At 40.6% G+C, this 20,403-nt stretch overlaps 1 protein-coding gene across 1 annotated transcript in view; it reads left to right on the top strand.

Moving 5' to 3' along the window:
• SACK1E (scaffolding CK1 anchoring protein E) overlaps positions 1–20,403 on the top strand; it is a 90,707-nt gene that overhangs the window by 57,217 nt on the left and 13,087 nt on the right. The window contains exons 4-5 of the mRNA XM_089690968.1: positions 6,893–7,017; positions 14,067–14,829. Coding sequence (XP_089547094.1) covers positions 6,893–7,017; positions 14,067–14,829 — 888 coding nt within the window. The remainder of the gene's footprint in view (positions 1–6,892; positions 7,018–14,066; positions 14,830–20,403) is intronic.

The raw sequence follows: 20,403 nt of genomic DNA, 5'->3' as shown, positions 1-20,403 counted from the left end.
CCCTTTGCTGCCACATTTGGCACCTTTTGGGGAGGAGCGGGTACCTGGTTTTGACAGGTACCCCACCCACTTCTAGCTCAATTTGCCACAGTGAACTGAGCCAGAGGTTTGCCCCCCCCCCCCCCCCCCACAGCCCTCTGGGACATTTCACATGTCCCAGAGGACTGCGGCCCATTCACAAAGTGCAGAGCACTTTGCGCATGCGCAGTAGGAAACCAGTTGTGAAGCCACAAGGGTTCACTGCTGGTTTCCCTTAGTCAAGATGCCGGCGCCAGCACCCGACAACCGATTGAAGAATAGGCTCGGGATGAGGACACCACTGGATCCCTGGACAGGTAAGTTTCCTAATATTAAAAGTCAGAAGCTACAGTATTTGTAGCTGCTGACTTCTAATTTTCATTGGTGGGGGGGGGGGGGGCTGGACTCTGCTTTAGGGAGCCTTCACCTGCTTCCATGTATTTTGTCACTGGGTCCAACGTGGTCTAATACAGCTGGGTCATGCCATAATGTAGCGACATAATGCAGCGCCATAATCCATTCAAACTTACTCTAGTGAGTGTAACGTGAATATTCTAATATGTTTTTTTTGCATTGAGATTAAATTTGAGAGATTATCCACTTAATTTGGATGCATGTGGCCCCACAAACAAAGTTAGTTGGAATGGCGAAATAAATTCAACTTAATAACATAACAAATGAATACAGTATGTATAAATTAATTGCATTAAAATGAATATAGCCAATCTTCTGAAATAACAAATGAATAACAGAACTTTCAAAAATATCAATTCGGAACAGTGAATATATACTCTCCCAAAATAAAAAATTATTCCAAAAACAAATCATTCTAATATAACAAATATGACAAAACAAAATTATTTACTTAACGAATGAAACTGAAACTAAGCAAAACAAATGGTTTCATCATGCACAGCTCTAATTGCTGATACTTATGTACAAGTTTTTTTTATATAGTATAATGAGACATATTCACTACTATCAACACAAAATAACATAAAATAGTGTTTTCAATATTTAACTGTAAATTCTATGAATTGTACAATCATATTTTAATGATTAATTTAAGAAGAGATTTTAGGGTGTTTGTATGTTACATTAGAATTTTGTGGCGTAGGTCTCCACTTGAGGTATGTATAAAGTCCCTTGCATGTGCGTAATAGCACCTTTTACCTGAATTGCCTTTAGGAGTCTTTGGTTAGTATGTGAAATTTATTCTTCTTTGTTACTTCTTTTTGTGTGGTCTGTCAGTAGAAGTCCAGTCATGTCAGACTCATTAACACTTGTTGCAATATTCTAAGCAGAGTTAGAAAATGTTCTGTGTAAATGAGGAGATCCTATCAAAGGGTTTTTGCTTTGAGTACCAAAAGCTGTGGGCCTTCTGGCAGCAGGGGGGCAGCGATAAGAAACCCAATAATTTAACATCTGACTTTTTACACAGTATACTGTTTTCATTTATTATATAAGAAGGAAGGTGAGGAGAGAAAATGCAGGTAGCAATAAAGTCTTATCTCAAATTACAGAATCAGAAACCTAAAACGTCATTCACTGTTCCAGTTCTTCCTTCTTATAACTCACTGGGGTTGATTTACTAAAGGCAAATAGACTTGTTTTCCTACATATTTTATGTTTTTAGCAAGAATAACTGGACTGGAGTATATCAGAGAGAGGGAACATGATACTGCCAGTGACAAGATTAGGCAATGCCAAATTATTTCATATATAAAATGAAAGTATAATATTTATATATATATATTTTATTTATATAGAGGGAGTAGAACTCCTGTAAGATGTTATTGCTGTCTGCATCCCCGTATTAAGTATTTACCCTTTCTATATGTCCCCTGTATTGTTATCACTGAGAGTCAACGTGAAATAAAATTCCACATTTTGGGTTGTCACCAGAAAGGGAAAGAGGGGAAATCTTCCAATGGGAACACCAGTTCTGGTGACCCTGGTGATAACCAGGGAATTCCTTTCTCTGAGACAGGAAGTGAAGAAAAATCTCCCCAATGGGACGTAGATGGCAAAAAAAAAACCACTGACAGGGGTTCAAACCCTAACATACACTATCCAAAATAAAACAAACTGTTTCACGTTTAGTTCTACTTTAAGCCTGCAAAATTCTTCCAGCACAGGGGTGAGGAGTTCAGAAGGCATTTATGGACGCAAATGGATATTTAGGGGGAGATTTACTAAGCCTAGTGCACTCAGAATCTGGGGCAGCTGTGCGTGGTAGCCAATCAGCTTCTAACTTCCGCTTTTTCAATTACGCTTTGACAATAAAACCTGGAAGCTGATTGGTTTCCTTGCAGAGCTGTACCAGATTTTGTACTCTCCAAATTTAGTAAATAACCCCCATATTACCTTCTAAATAAGATTTTTAGATTGTCCTCTTTTGTCTGTACAAATATTGATGATTTTGTATATGTTTTCCATTCTGTGGATGAAGTGATGAACTAACAGCAGGTACAATTTTGTGCCAGGAGTTGCTCGAAACGTTTTCCCGGTTATGTACTATCAGCAAGTAAAATCTTGTGTCAAGTAATACATCTACAACGTATAATAAAGCGTCCATTGTTGTCATTATCAAAACTTGCTTTTATTGTTGCCACTTAAATGAAAGTATTAGTACAAAGAAGGTGACCAGTCAAGAGGCAGAATTGAATTGACAGTGTCTTTTTCATAGCGGGATCTAGTACAACCTTTCTCAACCAGGGTTCCCCAAGAGGTAGCTAGGGGTTTCCTTGAGTATTGTGCATAACCACTGGCAAGAATGATCATTTTAGTTATCTGTAAACTGGGGGGGATTCCCCCATGTGCATTCTTCCCAATGATCACCCACTAATGGACTGGGAGCTGTAGATATAGTGATTATTGGCAGAGGTTCCCTGAGATCAAAAAGATAAAGGGTTCCTCAGTGTCAAAAAAGCAGTTGAGAAAGACTGACGTAGTACATGGCTGTATGAACTCAGTACTACATATAATTGAGTAGATGGAATGTGCTTGTACTGAGAAGTCCTGGCCGCCTATCTCCTTCTTGTAACATCCTGAGAAAGGAAGTTACAAATGTAGCAATCTAAGTACTGGAATGCCATCAGTACTGAAAATAAACAGGTGTCACACAAATGTATCTGTTTTACAAAGATACAACCTTGAAAGTAATAAAGTAATAAAAAAAATGAGATAAGAAGCTTATTTTATCAGACATGATAAATACATTCTTTATATCAATCAACAACTTGCAGTTACCAAAACTAGTATGTACATAATAAATATCCTTTAAAGTGATATTAAAGAGGTTTTTTGTTTTTTTTTAAATGACAAACATGTCATACTTACCTGCTGTGTGCAGTGCTTTTGCACAGAGCAATCTCGATCTTACTCTGCTTGTGTCCCCCGCCGCCACTCCTGGCTCCTCCCCCTTGACCAGTGCCTCCAATAGTAAGCCGCTTGCTATGGGGGGCACTGATGCGTGCTTGCACCTTGAACCCATTCTCTCATAAATGGCTCCCACTGCTGTGCCCCAGCCAATGAGGAGAGAGAGGTCCAGGACAGCCGAAGCTCCTGTGCACATCACTGGAGTGAGAAAGGGCTCACGTAGGTATACAGGGGGACTGGGAGTAGAACACAGAAGATTTTTTACCTTCGTGTATAGTTCAGCCTTTACAACCACTTTAAAGGCCCGCTATGGCAATAAAAATCTTGAATTCTGGTGACCGTATGTGGTTATCACCTGCAATCATAGTATTCAGTCTATAAATGTCTAATTTTAACTTCATAATTGTACTAAGTTATGTCTTCAAGCGGTATAAAACCAAAAACGTAATATATTGCAGCTTACTAATCATTAGATGTGGTGGCTACATTTGTTTTCTTTTTTAGGCTTTCTTTCCATTATTGTCACCTGGTGATCTATTCTAGCCAATAAATCTGTCAATTTTCAACAGAACAAGCTCTCCTGCAAAAGTAGTAGTTATAGTCTTGAGACAAACCATTTGTCACTGACAAGGGGTGCTTACAATGATCAGGTTTCCCCCTCTGTTTTCACCTGGTGATCTGGCCAGTAACCTAACTCCTGTATTAGGGCATCTCCACTTTGGATGAAAGAGCACAGGGGCACCTTTGTACTGAAACTCAGTCTGGGGGAAGGGGAGTGTTAGATTTACTAGCAGATTTTGATACACTAACAAACTGAAGTCAAACTAGAGCTAGTACTTTATAAGCAATTACAGCAGTTTTTTTCTTTTGAGATAAAGGTTTTACATAAATAAATAAGCACTTCTGTCAGTGGTAAATGGTTTCTCTCAACCCTCTATCTGCGCTACATCTGCAGGGCAGCTTATTCTGTTGAACAACAGACTTATTTGCCAGAACAGCTGGTGAATATAGAAGAAAGAAAGCCAAAAAAGAAAACTAATGGATGCATCATATCTACAAATTGTTACGCTGAAATATAATAAATATTTGCTTTTGGATTTAATATCACTATAAAGTGTTGGAGGGTATGGTGTTGAAATGTTGTATCTGCTAGGTAAATATCATCATTATCTCATTTGTATCAATGTACAGTACATGAGAATATATAAAACATAATATCAATTAGTTCATAAAACCTAAAAATAGTCATTTATCTGTGTCTGCATTTTGCTTTCAAAGTGTCTGGCAGAAAACCTAAACATCCATATAACATTTTGATCTACTGTACCCCCAAAGGCCTAATGGCAAAACTAGGATTTTGGATTATGCTCAGGGATCTTGCTAACCATTGCAGACTATGTGATCTGAACCAGAGGCGGACTGACCATTTGGAAACCCAGGCACTGCCCGAGGGTCCGGGGTCAGTAGGGGGCCCCATGAGATGCCCCTGGTACCTTTTTCATAGGCCTTTTTGAGTTTGGGCAAGGACACAGGGGCCCATGATCCCCTAGTGCCCGAGGGCCCCATGAGTTGTCAGTCCGCCCCTGAGCTGAACCAAATGCAGACCCACCTTAGTCAATGATACTAACCAGTACAGGAGCCTGGAACTGGAGATATTGATGTTATAAATATCAGTACCAGGACTCTGACTCTTATTGTTCACAGTTAAAGCTTCATTAACCACTTAACGACCCACCACAGTAAGTATACTGTGGCAGGGTGGCACGTGCAGGCACAATAACGCACATGTACGTCATCGTGTCTGCTCCAAGTTAGGAGTGCACAGCACGCCCCTCCTGTGACCACTGTGTCCACCCAACACAATGGATTACTGTTACCGATAACCAGGTACCATGATTGATCATAACGATCACATAATAACAATGTAAACAACCTGTCATGATTGGCTTTCCATTCATGAACACCTTGCTTGCTGTTGTGATCTGTGATTGACCCACAGCAAATACATAGTTAACCCATTCATGACAGCTAAAGCTATTGCTTACCCATATGGAAGAAAATGTCCCATATGTCTAAATTGGTCCTAGTATGTGTATGTATGAATGTAAGTTAGGGACCTTAGATTGTACACCCCTTGAGGGTTAGGGACTGATGTGAATATATAATATATATGTAAAGCGCTGCGTAAATTGACGGCGCTATGTAAGTACCTGAAATAAATAAATAAACTTCAAAAAACTCGCCATGCCTCTTACTAAATACCTCAGACATTCTATTTTCCAAAAAGGGGTCATTTGAGGGGGCCTTTATACTATGTTGAAATGTACACTACATCAGGTTTGAGCAATTTTATATATATATATATATATATATATATATATATATATATACCATAATTTGTAGACATAACTTTCACTCAAACCAATTAATATACACTTATTGCGATTTTCTTTTACCAAAGACAGGTAGCAGAATAAATTTTGGTCTAAATGTATGAAGAAATTATATTTTTTGCTTTTTTTATTTGATATGTTTTATAACTGAAAGCAGAAAATATCAATTAAAAAAAAATTGGGTATAGTGTTGCATGACCGCACAATTGCCAGTTAAAGTAGCGCAGTGCTGAATAGCAAAAATTACCCTAGTCATGAAGGGGGCTAAAACCTTTCAGAGCTCAAGTGGTTAAACCCAAACCTAAAAATGTATTATATTGCAGCATACCAATCATTAGATGTGGTGTCTGCGTTATTTTTCATTTCTTTGGCTTTTTCCCTCTGTTTTCACCTGGTTATCTGGCCAGTAACTCAGCTCCTGTGTTACTGAGACACCACTTTGGAGGAATGAGCCAGGACGCAGCAGACAGACAGCAGCATTGTCAGTCTGGGATGAGGGAAGTGTTAAATGTATTAGCAGATTTGGGTACAAATAACAAACTGAAGCCAAACTCCAGCTCACACTTTATAATTAGTTACAGCAAACATTTGTTTTCCCTTTTGGGATCAAATTTTACATTAATAACTAAAAGCTGAGCATTTTACTCACCCATGCCAGTGGTAAATGGATGGTCTCATCCATGTAAGCTGATATATTCTTCTGGAGAGCTGGAACTTTCTGCTGGCTGGATCACCAGAATAGATGAAAGAAAGCCAAAAAGAGGAAACTAATACAGCCATCACATCTCAGAACCGGTAAGCTGCAAGATAATAAATATTTGCTTTTGGGTTTAATACTGCTCAAAACAAAAAACTACTGAGTTGGCCTTCCCTATTATATAGGTATAACATTTTTGTATTTAGCAAAGTTCTCCTATATGCATAATACAGAATTAGATACACCACATGTACAGTTAGTTAACTATTAACGTGTAAACCCAGATGAAAATATATGTGTTTTATACTAAGAATACTATATATATATATATATATATATATATATGTGTGTGTTTTTGGGGGTGTTTTTTACTATAACTTTTTCTGTTTCTCCATTTTACCAGAACATGCGAGTAAGAGTTATAACGGGATGTACCTTTAGTACAAGACAGCTGAAACAAGTAACAGGAAATCTGAAAGAGAAGTTTCTTCTAATTGATGGTAACTCTGTCATCACAGGATCCTACAGGTATGCACAGTATATAACCAAGCTTCCAGATTCACCTCTACTGCTTTTTTTTTTTATTTTAATGGAACACTAAACTAATCTAAAAGTAAATCCAATATTCTGAAGTGCAAGAGGAGGCCCAGTACCGTAAGGATCACAGTAAATGGTGAATTAAAAGAAACATACACCTAGGATTTGAGCTTTTATAATTGCCCGATTTTCCCAGTTCTGTTTGGCTGTTTGATAATGGAAAAGTATATTAAAGACTCTCTGAGTTTTGTTACCTAAACAAAGTAGGTGTCTATTCCATCCCCTGGGAGTGGATGCTAACTGATAGGAGATGCATTATTCTATTTTGTGTGTCCCATAATACACAGAGAAAAGCTAGGAATGTTTGCACACCAAGCACAAGTGATATGATGAGAAACTGTGGCCTAGATAAGGAAAAATGAAAGTGTTACTAAACCCACAACAGTAAAATAGGTCTGTATATGCAGTAAAGCATGCTTGTTGTATTCACTGTGGAACTTAAGGGGTTAATCCTCTGTATTGTGTAAAAAGGATGTTTAATCTTGACTTCTCTGATCCTTGCCTTCTTGCACTGTCCCTGAGTCATCAACTGATAGAACAGAGCCTTGGGGGCAAGATGCACATGCTCAGTTTGGTGTGTATCACTAGTTGTTTTTTTTTTCTTGGGAGGGTGCATGTGATCAGCATAGGGCCAATCAGCACTGTCCAGACAGAGTGGCGGGGTCCTGCAATCTCATAGGACAGTGAGAGGAGAAAGAAAACTTCTACAAGCTTTAACCAGTGCTCTGCTGGTCACATGACTGCTCTAACCACTGAAGAAAGGTATTTAGCAGTTTATATTTTCTAAAATAATTTAATTTCCATGTTCTGTGTACTGTGGGAGACCAGATATAGTGAATGCAGGGTCCTGGGTTTAGTAACACTTTAAGGCTGGCTATAAGGGTCATTCAATGAAAGGAGGCTGGGGTGCCCTCTGGTGAGGGTCACTCCCAATATGTACACTAGTGTCAGGTCCTAATTTATGCTAGTCAAAAGAAACAGGGATAATACAAATGGACTTTATAGGCACAAAGACTACATACACATGTTAATAAAATCAGTATTGCTTTATTTTACATTACGTCACATATAAACCATAGTGTTAAAAGACTTGTTAAGTGATATTATTATTATACAGTATTTATATAGTGCCAACAGTTCGCTCAGCGCTGTACATTACAATGGGAGACAATACATGAGACAGTACAATAACAATACAGTTTGATACACGAGGGGTTTGAGGGCCCTGCTCCTTGGAGCTTACAATCTAGGAGGGAGGGGATAGTGGTACAGGAGGAAAAGCTGTGGGGGATGGAGTGGTAGGAAGAGTGGAGGAGATCGGCAGTTAGCAGAGAGTGGGGTAGGCTTCCCTGAAGAGGTGGGTTTTTAGGGTGCGCCTAAAGGAAAGGAGAGTGGGTGATAGTCTGATGGATTGGGGTAGGGAGTTCCAGAGGATGAGTGATGCCCTGGAGAAGTCCTGGAGGCGGGCATGGGAGAAGGAGATCAGGGAACTAGAGAGAACTAGGTCTTGTGAAGAGCGGAGAGTGCATTTTGGGTGGTATTTGGATACCAGATCGGTGATGTAGTTTGGGGCAGTATTATGAACAGCTTTGTAAATCAGTGTTAGCATTTTGGATCCGTTGGGCAGTCGGAAGCCAGTGGAGGGATTGGCAGAGGGGGGTGGCGGAAACAGAGCGATTGGTAAGGTGGATGAATCTGGCCGTCGTATGCAGGATCAACTGAAGTGGGGATAGCGTGTGGCGAGGCAGGCCAGTGAGGAGGGAGGGAGGGAGTTGCAGTAATCGAGTCGTAATTTGAGGGAGTAGATGAGCTGCCTAATAGTTTCTGGGGTTAGGAATGGGCGTATTTTGGTGATGTTGCGGAGGTGGAGTCTGCATGAGTTTGCTAGCAATTGGACTTAGGGCTGGAAGGATAGATTGGAGTCTAGTATGACACCAAGTACTCTGGCTTGCGGGGTGGGCTTGATGGTGGCATGGTTGGACGTGATGGAGAAGTCGGGGGGGGGGGTGCGCGGGCTGGGGGGAAGACTAGGAGCTCGGTTTTGGAGAGGTTTAGTTTAAGGAAGTGGAGCGACATCCAATCTGATATGTCGTTCAGTAGGCTGGTGATTCGGGCGGAGACTGAAGGGGTGAGGTGAGGGGTTGAGAGATAGATTTGCGTGTCGTTGGCATAGAGGTTGTAGTTGAAGCCGTGTATCAGTTGGCCAAGGAAGGAGGTGAAGATGGAGAAGAGAAGGGGCCTGAGGACAGAGCCTTGAGGGACCCCAACAGAGAGAGGGAGTGAGGGGGAGGTGACAGTGTTATAGTTAACGCTGAAGGAGCGTTGTGATAGGTAGCATGAGAGCCAGGAGAGCGCGGAGTCTCCGAGGCCAAGGAAGTGTAGTTTCTTGAGGAGGAGGGGGAAGGGGAATGCGCCAGAAGAGAGGAAGAGATTAAAGATGTGGGTTAGGGAGCGTAGGATGGAGGAGGAGGGAGATTTGCATACTTTAATTCATTTAGCACCCACAATCACCAATGCCTTATTATCGTATGATAATGACAGTTACCAGACACTGCAATCCAGATTGTATTTTTAATTGCTTTATCTGGCTGACATTTATGTGAGTCCATGATTGGAAGGTATCACTAATATTCTGTTCAATTCTTTTGCAGTAATTTTACTGATGTATTATCTGTAAAGGTTTGTACATTCTTTTTCAATCTGCCACTCTGCATGGGTGATTAAGTACCTGCTTTTAGCAGTCTGCCCTTCACAGCTGTTGTACTTTTCTGTTTAGACCTCTTTGATGACTTGGAGTGTTCATTTTTTGCCTGCAGTGTTCCCCCTTACAAGTATGCAGGTTCAACAGGTGTGAACTTGAACTAGTTGTACAACATTCATTAGTAATAGTGTCTAATGTCTGGAGGCACTGCCTATGGGGGGGGGGGGGGGGGTCAGCAAATAAGAATTGGCCTTTCACCATTGAGCCAATTTGAGGATATGCTGGAAATATATCTTTTTGGTACAATACTAATCAATAAACTACAAATATTCTTAGTAGGGTGAAGCTGAAATTACATTTCATGAGCTTGAATTCTGCCAATTTCATTGGCTTAGATTTCTTTAAACCTTTTTCAATTAATAATATAAGCATTTTTCAGTACATAGGGACTCTTGACGGGCCTCTCCTATACTCACTCCCATTCCCACCCTTCTTCCCTTGTTTCTATCTGTCCTTTACTAGAGTCAATCAAGTAGGGTTCTGTCATGAGTCACAGCGGTCTTATAAAATCATTGCAGAATCGCACTGTTACTCTTTTTGGGCAGAACACTTGTTTCAGTGCTACCATCATTCACAGCCATAGTGCATAAAGCGCATAAAGGCATCCCATAGATAAGTCAGTTTTTTTTTTTTTCATTCAACCAGTCTTTGCAGAGGACACCAAGCTGTACAGTGGAATAACGTCCTTACAGGATGTCTTCAACTTACAAGCCAACCTCAATGCACTGTTTAATTGGGCAACTATGTGGCAAATGAGGTTTAATGTTGATAAATGTAAGGTTATGCACTTGGGAGCTAAGAATATGCATGGTTCATACATACTAGGGGGAGTACAACTGGGGGAATCAATGGTGGAGAAGGATCTGGGGGTTCTGGTAGATCACAAGCTTAAAAATGGCATGCAATGCCAAGCTGCGGTTTCTAAAGCGAGCAAAATCCACTCTTGTAATAAAAGAGGTATAGACTTCAGAGCGAGAGATATCATATTACCCTGGTACAAATCATTAGTAAGACCTCATCTGGAATATGCAGTTCAGTTTTGGGCACCAATTCACAAAAAGAACATTGGGGAACTGGAGAAAGTACAGAGAAGGGCAACCAAACTGATAAGAGGCATGGAGGAGCTCAGCTATGAGGAAAGATTAGAGGAACTGAATTTATTCTCTCTTGAGAAGAGGAGATTAAGGAGTTTCTCCCTGTTTGCAGGGAGCAGTTGTGGCCCGCTGTCAGGAAGGCTTCAGTCAGGAACCACAGTGTGTGCTGGGCTGTGCAGGGTGGGTGAGACCAGGGGATGCCAGTGGAGGGTATCATGGAGGAGGAGTAAGAAGAGGAGGAGGTCAGGACGGAGGAGCCGCCCCTCACTCTTTGGTTCAGCTTCTGCTGCAGATCCTGGTAGAGATGGGACACAGGCTCAGCTACCCCTACTGGCACCAGAACCTTTCCACTGACACCATCTGGTGGAGCCACTGCTGGACAGGTGAGAGCTGGTAAGACTGGTGCTTCTCAAGGTGTGTGTGACATTGCCCCCACCTTTTCCTCTGCCCTCCAACTGTCCTGATGCCCCCCACTTGTTCCACTGCCTTCCCCCAGTGATATTGCCCCCCACTTGTCCTGCTGCCCCCTCCCATGACACTTCCTCCTCCTGTCCCACTGCCCCCCACCTGTCCCACTGCCCCCTTCTTGTGACACTGCCTCCCTCCTGTGACACTGCCCCCCACGTGCCCAGCTGCCCCCCTCCCATGACACTTTCCACCTTCTGTCCTGCTGTCCTCACCTGTCCTACTGCCCCCCTCCCATGACACTTCTCCCTCCTGTCCCCCTACCCCCACCTGTTTTGACTGCCCCACTCTTGTCCTGCTGTCCCCCCAGCTGTCACGCTGCCCACCTGACTCCTAACTTTTTTAGCTGGCTCCTAGATTCAAAGGAAATTTATCAAGCCCCGCTTCAGACTATAGCCCGCAGTGCTAATTGAGGGGCTAAAGTCAGACAAGGCAGTTGAACAGAAGTCGAATGGCAAATCGACTTCTGCTCAACCATAGTGGCCATACGTGGATTGAAATTCATCCAGTCCTACCTGAACAGGCCACATTTCAATCCATGTATGGTCAGCTTTAGTAAAGGAGAGCATTTTTTATCCAGTTAAGATTTTTTCAAGCATTCACTTTAACTGATCTTATAATTAAATTTCAGGATGATTTTGATGTGGTCATTTCACTGAGAAATCAAGTTCAGTGAAATCCTCTGTTGATCCCTATCCAGGAACTGCAAGCAATAGTTCTAACCACTGGAGACATGGAGGGTAGTAAGCAGCCAGTATGTACCTAGACCCTGATATTTAAGTACTTAAAACAGTTAAAACCTGTTGTTCAATAACCTTCTGTTAATATGATACGAACTAAAGCTGGTAAATTGATCTATACTTTAGGCAAGCCTGGCAGGCAAAGGTGCTCTGTACATGCAATGTTAAATATTTGAAACATGTTAAAGGATTTGCACCATTCTATTAACCTTTTGCTTCAGGCCATGTGCACATAGTAATCTGCAAAGTGAATTGTTTGACCCATAGCTAAAGCTGACGTGAATAACAGCTGAGGGGAGGCAGTGAAGCAACTCCAGTCAGGTGGAACTGGAATACTGTCCGTATGATATGGAGCATGGAGCTGTTGAATTTTGGGTCCCCCTATAGTCTATAGTCCTGCACAACCAGTCAGTTAACATGTTCCACAAAGCTTTCATCCACAGACAGAAATCAAAGCTTGAGCATTGGGTATGTTATTTTATTGAGGGGATTAAACTTGGATTGCATAGAGGGGTGTATAGGATGCCCAACGGAACCAAACTCTAAGGACAAATTTTCTGAACTATTCACAATTTCTCTTTCTGATGCAGTCTCTGTTGGAGTGCTAGCCAGCAGCTCCAGTTGTACTAATCCAGACTCTAGAAGAACTCCTTTTCACCCAGCATTCAAAGGTTTTCTTCCTGAGCAGGGGATCTGGCTCCTGTTCCCTTAAATAAGGTGCACAGTCACTAGCAGAGGACTAATCTGGTTTCTCACCAGTGTCCTCCTTCCCCTATCCTCCCAGGGGGTGTATGTGTACTCACTCAGATCCTCTCCTGTACCGCTTGAGGAATGGCTGCTGCTACCAGGCCTATCAGCTGGGCTGCCCCTTTCCTGCCATACAGGTGGTCTCTCTCAGGGGGCCAATGAGCCCTGAGTTTTCCTCCTTTCCAGCTCCAGGCTCCCAGGCAGGCCCCATACCAATAGGCCTCCTGTCAGCCTTCCTCCTCGAGCCTCACATCTTCCTGCTCCACATTCCTCTCCCATAACCACACTTCTACTGATCAGGCTATAACACTTTTAAGGGAGTCCAGCCCCTTGCCAAGACTTCTGTTGGGGATTGGCTAAGGTCCATCAAAAGTGCAGCTAACCACTCTTCAGATCCACCCACTGCCTCTAATGACCTCCTCCGAAAGCCTCAGAGCAGAGGGAAATTTCAGAAGGGCTGGCCTGTAGAGTTTCTCATTCCTGACCAGAATTTGACCCCTCTGACTATCTCACCTGCTAATCACCTCCTTTCTAGCCATCAGGATCTAACTCTCCCTTGCTAAACTAGGAGGGTGCTACAATCATAAAAGGATAAATATCTGTTATTATATAACATGATCTACAAACTAGAGGGTAACACTTAGAAAATGCATTATTCTGGGTTATTAGTCAAAAGTGTGAGAAGAAATAAATTTAATTTCACATTTTCAGGTTTTTTTTGCTTTTTTATTTTTTCAAATCACCATTTCATTGGGTGTGTTACATAAATATTTTTCCTTAGAGAAGCTGTTTTAGACTTTCAATAAGTATTAACACTATTAGTTGAATATACTGAATACTTGAAAATGTATTTTATTTTTTAAGGATAACCTTTTTACATGTTTAGTTGTGTCATATTTTCCCCAAAGTATGTTATATGATTATTCATAGTACCTTTTAGCATACTACTGGTATATCAGATGTCACAGGTCACAGATTTCCATGTTCTGTAAGTGGAAGGAGCAAAGAAAAATACCACTTTCAGTTTTATTATAAATATGTATATATAAATGTTTGTCCAAAAATTACTTTTTAACTTTAGGTGGACTTAAACTAGTGTACTTTACATTGCAAAGTTTAGCAACATAACAGAATTGTATCCCGATCTTACACATAAATTAATTTCTTTTGCAGTTTCACATGGAGTGATTCACGCCTGGACAGAAATCTTATCACACATTTAACAGGTGAAATTACGGACTTGTTTGACAATGAATTTCGAACATTGTTTGCATCTTCCCGTCCCCTGCAGAGATATGATTTTGCCAAAGACTCTAACAAAGAGAGTTGCAATAAACTTCCAGTACCCTCTTCACCAATATTGGTGTCTAAAGAGACAGAAAATGTAAATTCCAATGCCCAGGTTGTACCTGTTGTACCGGAGCCTTACACAAATGGATTTTCCTCTCCACAGAGGTTTAGCACCAATGGAGCATTGCAGCCAACGGATGTCCTCCTATCGCCTTATATGATTCCAGCAGGACCCACACAGTTTACTAAAAGTATTAATAACATAGCAGAACGCAGGACAGTAATGCCAGGAACTGGAAAGCACCTGGGTATGGATAGTGGATATAACAGAAATTCATTGGCATTGCAGGACCCTTTAGTTATAAAAGACCAAGTGAGTGTGCCTGATTATTCAATTCGCCATCGACTTTCAGCCTGTCGCAACTTTGAAGGACCTACTTTATCTTTTCGAAATGCACAAGAGTCTCACAGTGCCTTAAGTGATATTTTAAAGAATGTACAGCGGAATAGACTGTCTGTTGCGAAGACAACAGGGGGTAGACCCAGCAAGTCCCTCTGGGATCTCAGTCAGCTGTCCCAGTTGTCGGGCTGCAGTGGTGAACCAGGATTGAGACAGAACCCATTAGATCTTGGAGAAGATTCAAAGGTGAGTTTTTAATGTTCACAGTAAAATAACTTAGATAAGTTAGCAGGGAGATTTTTGTGTTAAGTACCAACACTTTAAATAAGAACATCAGACAAAGATGGCCACACAACTGCTTTAGCAAAGTTGGTGATTTTCATGTGTCATTTCGTGGTATTTATTGCACCTTCTTGGGCAGGGAGTAAATCCTATTTTTCAAACCAATTGCTATTGTTTTTCCTCTGTGTCAAAAGAGCACTTCTTTCTCCATGGGAACAACGGGGCAAGTTTGACTGTTGCTAATGTACATGTTAGTGCAGTTATTGGCACATTATTTATCCAGTTACTGGGCTCAGCACATTTTGTGATCCTGGCACCCTTGCTAGGCAAAACAACCAAATTTTTGCAAATTTAGGGTAATTTTTTGAAGAATACATCTGAGCAAGCTGAATGGACACTGATAGAGCATCAGCGCAGTAATAAGGTAGATTCTCTGCTCTCTCCTCCTATTAATATATCAGTGTCAGTTCTTGTATATTGCAATAAACGCAGATTACCTACTAGTACTTTTCCCTTCTTTCCTAGTCTTAGTTTTGCAGTGCAGACACTTACAGGAGGCTGACACCAAGACCTACTTATACCTATATAAGTTGGGTTTAAAAATATGTTACCTGTATTGCTTCTTTTTTGTATATCTGCCTGTAGGCATGACGAAAATGCAGGTAGTGGGGATTCAGCTATGTTTAAACCTGGAGAGGTCAAAAGTCTGAATCCCTTTAAAAACAAGAATGTAACATGATATTTTACAGTAAAACCTGGTACCAGGTCTGACCGGGAACATATTCCTTTTTCCAGAGTAGCAGCTCACTTTGCATGGTGTTTTATGCTATGTGGTTTCCTCCCTTGTCTAATATTCCCTCCACCTTATTTCAATATTTACTCTTCAGGTCCAGTAGATTTGTGGCTATATAACTTTCGAATGCTTATCATGCTTTCAGTATCGTGCAATAAAATATAAAACTCAGCTGATCAACTAAAGTTGTTTCATAAGCTAACCTTCTCCGTAATGCTAGATTAGACTCCTAAAGATGACTTATGTCATGAATCTTTTACTGATCATTAATGTAGGTCAAGATACTTTGTAGATTAGCATATTCTAAATATTGCATCAAAGCAAATTTCAAATGAAGATCTGAGAAGAGCTGAAAACAAGTAATTAGACTTTAATAACTTAGATGTCCTACAATGTTTTAAAGTTACCAATGCATAGTTTCTATCATTATGACTCTGATTATTGCAGTAAGAGACAATGCGGTTGCTATACTAAAGGCAAGTAGACTGTTCACTTTGCAAGGAAATGATCCCTTAGCTTCCCCAAAAAACCTTCTTGATGAGGCTCTAGTATGTGGGACCCCACATAAAAACCAAACAAATCTAAATTGAATTTAAGTGGAATCCCATGCAAAAAAAAAACAAGAAAAAAATGTGCACCCCTTTTCAAAAATTCAAACACAAGACCTTTTTCTGAGCATGCAGCCTTGCAGGCCAGAAAAGAGGAAAAAATGGGTGTGTTCCACCAAACCATAACAGGCCACATGCCCTCAACATGGGGAGGGTACCTTGCCAGGTGAGACCCCCTGGAACAACATCTTTTTGTTGATGAGGATAAGGACCCCTACACCTACTCAGTCACAATAAACTGAGCAGTAAACAAACACAAAACTTTTTGACTAGTCCTATGAGCAGTGAATAAACACACAAACCTTTTGTCTAGTCCTATATACACACACAACGCCTGCCAATACAAAAACATGCCGAGACCCACGTAACCCTTCCATTTCTCATCACTATACTCGCTAAATGACAGTGCTCCTGCTTCAGCAGAAATGTCATCAAGGGGGTAAAGAAAGCTACTGATGTCATTGACCAAATGTATACATGACCATATCTGGTCAATATCAGCTGAATGGGTTAGGAAGGATAAATCATAGCTGTTAGGAACCTTTTGTCTGCAGCACCTTTATAACCAGGCGCCATGCAGACACTGTCATATTTAGTAGTGATAGTAATATGATAAATATGATTTTCCAATCCAGCTGGAAGTTTGGGGTTTGGTGAACAGCTGACCACCTTGTTAGTCTGGCTGTTAAGCTGAACTCTGAACAGCCACAATTCAGACAAAGCATATAGAGGGCAGTAAAATTCATACCTGTTTCTGCAGAACTACCCACCTTTTCTCTATTGGTTTAGACTAGACATAGTCCTAGCAGTCTCTAATTCACAGTACAATGCCCAGTAGCTACCTATCAGCTAGTACCTTACTGTCATGTTGGGTGAAAACTAGTGCTTATGCAAAAAGAAATGTCAGGGTCATTGTATGTATAGCTAAGTGAAGAAGTTCTAGTATTTATAATTTACATAGTACCCACATATAATACAGACTCATTCACATCAGCCACTGTCTCCAAAAGTAGCTTCCAATCTTCTATTCCTATGCTTGGGTGTATGGCGATAAACTACCATTATTTTTTTTGGATTGCAGAAAGAATTTCACACAATATATAAAAATATAAATAAATAAAAGTCTATCAGAGATTATACTTGATGAGAGTTGAAGAGAGCGTTTGATGCATCAAAACAAGGGGGCTGACACCAAATAGAAAGAAAGCTGCCTCAGTACACAACCTATGCTGTCAGATATTAGCTAGTGCTGTTAACCTTTTTTTTGGTTTGAAGCCCTGTTGACGTTTTAGGAAAATTATCCATTTAAATTGAAGCTGCAGAAAAAACAATACTTTTAAATGTCTTATGGCTGTCTTCTATATAATTCAGCCCCCAGTGCCAGGACTAAATTTTGACCCTTGCAGTCTTTCTAACAGTTCTGCAACCCTTTGCTAGATATTTTACAACAGCCATTCTTAACATTTTTACCCATGAGGAACCCTTCAAGTACCTTGCAGATCTTGGGGAACCCCTACTAAAATCATCTTGTTGGGGGTTAGTGGGAAAAATGCCTTTCACATTGGTTGGCAGTAAGAAGAATGCACCCTTATAGTAGCGGCCAGAACCAACTCTTACAGTTAGGTAAAAGGATCATAGGATGTCAACTGGCTGACTGCCAAGTGTTGTTGGCCCAAAACTATACAGGCACCATCAATTGGGAGGTCAATCACCCACATCTCAAAGAACCCCTAGCAATGTCTGGAGGACTTTGCTTGATAATGGCCGCTTTAGAGTATGTCATTGGAAGCAATCATAAAGAAAACCCAAAGTTAAATAAAACAGTGATAGGCAACAAGTGAATGGACATGTTACTGTGATACCTTAAGGCTTACAGAGAAAGGTGGACCTTATAGTTCCACCTGGTTCCATGTCACCAGGTACAAACTTATTCAAGGGAGTATCCGTTATAGCATCATGCATTCTGAATGTATGTAAGACCTGGTTCATACTAGTGTGAGCCAAAACGGTCCGCATTTGCGTGGGCACGGCAGCCCATTCATTTGAATGGGCTGCTGTGAACGCATTTCACACAAGGAAAAGGTGCATGTACCTTTTTCAAAACATATCCTCATGCATGCGGTTTCCATGCAGTTCCCGCACCACGATTTCCTTGCAGGATGACGTGGGGGTGCCATTCGGAATGCATCAATTCCTACACCTGCAACCAGCCTGCATCATGCGGGCTAGTGTGAAGCTAGCCTTAAATATTGCTTTATAGTCTTTGGATATGAGGGTTCCTATGAACAAGCTGACATAGGAAAGCACGTTTACTATTAAGAACTGTATTGATGGCCTTTGTGTCAGTGGCATCAGCATGACATCAGTTTGAGATGCTTGTACAATCATTCAGAATTCATTGATCAGTGCATGTTAACAGGACGTTGTCCTCCTGCTGACCTGCATTGTACCTACTTCAAGCAGGTTTTGATTTCCATATACTATTTTAGGAATGCAAAACCTGTCTGAGGCTTGTCAACGCAGGCACTGAAACTACTGACCTCACCTGGCAGGTGCTTCTGCATAATCCATTGCTCCACTGTTGACCAGATTTAAAAAAAATACATTCCCAATATTATGTTGTAGCACAACCATGTAAAGTTTTACCTGGGCCTAAAACCCAACTCCAGAAAAGAATCAAAATTTTACAGCGTTTTGCCTAAATTGTATCCTTTCTCGCTTGTGCCGGCCTTGGCGGCTTAGGAATACATCAGAAAAGAAATAGAGACAGTTTAAAAGAAGAGGAACTATCATTTAATGTTAGTGTGGACTTCCTGAAAAATAGGGTTGAATGTCACTTTAAAGAATACTCTGTACAGAGATATAAGAATAATTACACTCCACCAACCTACTTGGTATTGTTAACTATAAACCTTAAAGGGAATGTGTGATTTGCCCATACAGGGCAAAGCAACAGATTAATTTTAATTTAATTTTATACATTGGTTTATACCTACATACAGTTTACATAGGTCATTATGTGACAATGCTGGGCAATGGGTATTTCCTATGGTTCCTGGTGGAATGGTGGAGGAGTGAAGGAAAGGTAAGTATAGGTGGGGGAGGTGGGGGTGATTGTAAAGGGAAACACACTGATTTACTTTCAGCTTTTCCATTCAGGTAGCATGAAAGGCAAAGTTACAAAAGTTCCTCGACAGATGCATACTGATTTACTGTTGGTGTGTTAGAAATAACATCTTGACCAGTGAATTATCTGCTCACTAAAATGTAGCAATAATTTTAATAAGAAGTGTGGACAGGAAGTAGAGTGAATTATACTCTAAAATGACAGGGGGTTAATCCTTTCCTATTTTATCCCAAAAAACTGTCTAAACATAGAATTTAAGTTGCCCGTGTATGACTCAAGACATTTGTCACAACTCTTGCATTTTGATGGGCAAGCTGGACTTTTGTATGTAGAATTCAAAATACATAGTGTAGAGTACATGAATGATATAAATTTTTTTAAAGATATACATTTCGCTAAAAAGGAAATGTGATTGTATTAAGGTCCATATATTCATGACATAGTGACCGGTAGCTCTTTGTATTGTCAGCTTTAGACTAATGGTCACTCCTGCTTTACTACACAGCTTTATTAAGCCATAGTATAAAATGTGATCTACAGCAAACCGTTCTGCTCAAAAGTTAGCATACCCTGGCAGAAATCGTAAAATTTTGGCATTGATATTGAAGCCATTTATTATCACATACTTGACAAGAAAGTGCAGCGCTGCACTTTCTTGTCTATTATCTGTGTTTTAGGGTGCTATTGGTTACCTTTTTGTGCACAGCAGCTTTTTTAGTGTGTTTTATTTAAGGCGCTCGCACCTCCTTTATTTTATATTATCACATACTTCTTTGGCTCCTTTTTAAATCGTAATGATAGCAGAAATCATCCAAATGGCCCTACTAAAAAGTTTACATACCCTAGATGTACACACAAACAGGCTGAAAAGACCTGCATAACAAGGTGATGGCACTTTATAAAGATGGAAAAATATATAAAAAGATATCCAAAACCTTGAAAATACCAGTCAGTTCTGTTCGATCACTTATTAAGAAGTGTAAATTCTGGGATCTCTTGATACCAAGCCA

The sequence above is a fragment of the Staurois parvus genome, unplaced genomic scaffold (genome assembly GCF_062004578.1).
Source record: "Staurois parvus isolate SC_StPar_1 unplaced genomic scaffold, SC_StPar_1.0 ptg000548l, whole genome shotgun sequence".
Taxonomy (NCBI): Eukaryota; Metazoa; Chordata; class Amphibia; order Anura; family Ranidae; genus Staurois; species Staurois parvus.
Note: the sequence above shows the minus strand (reverse complement) of the source record. Positions and strands in the feature narration are given on the sequence as shown.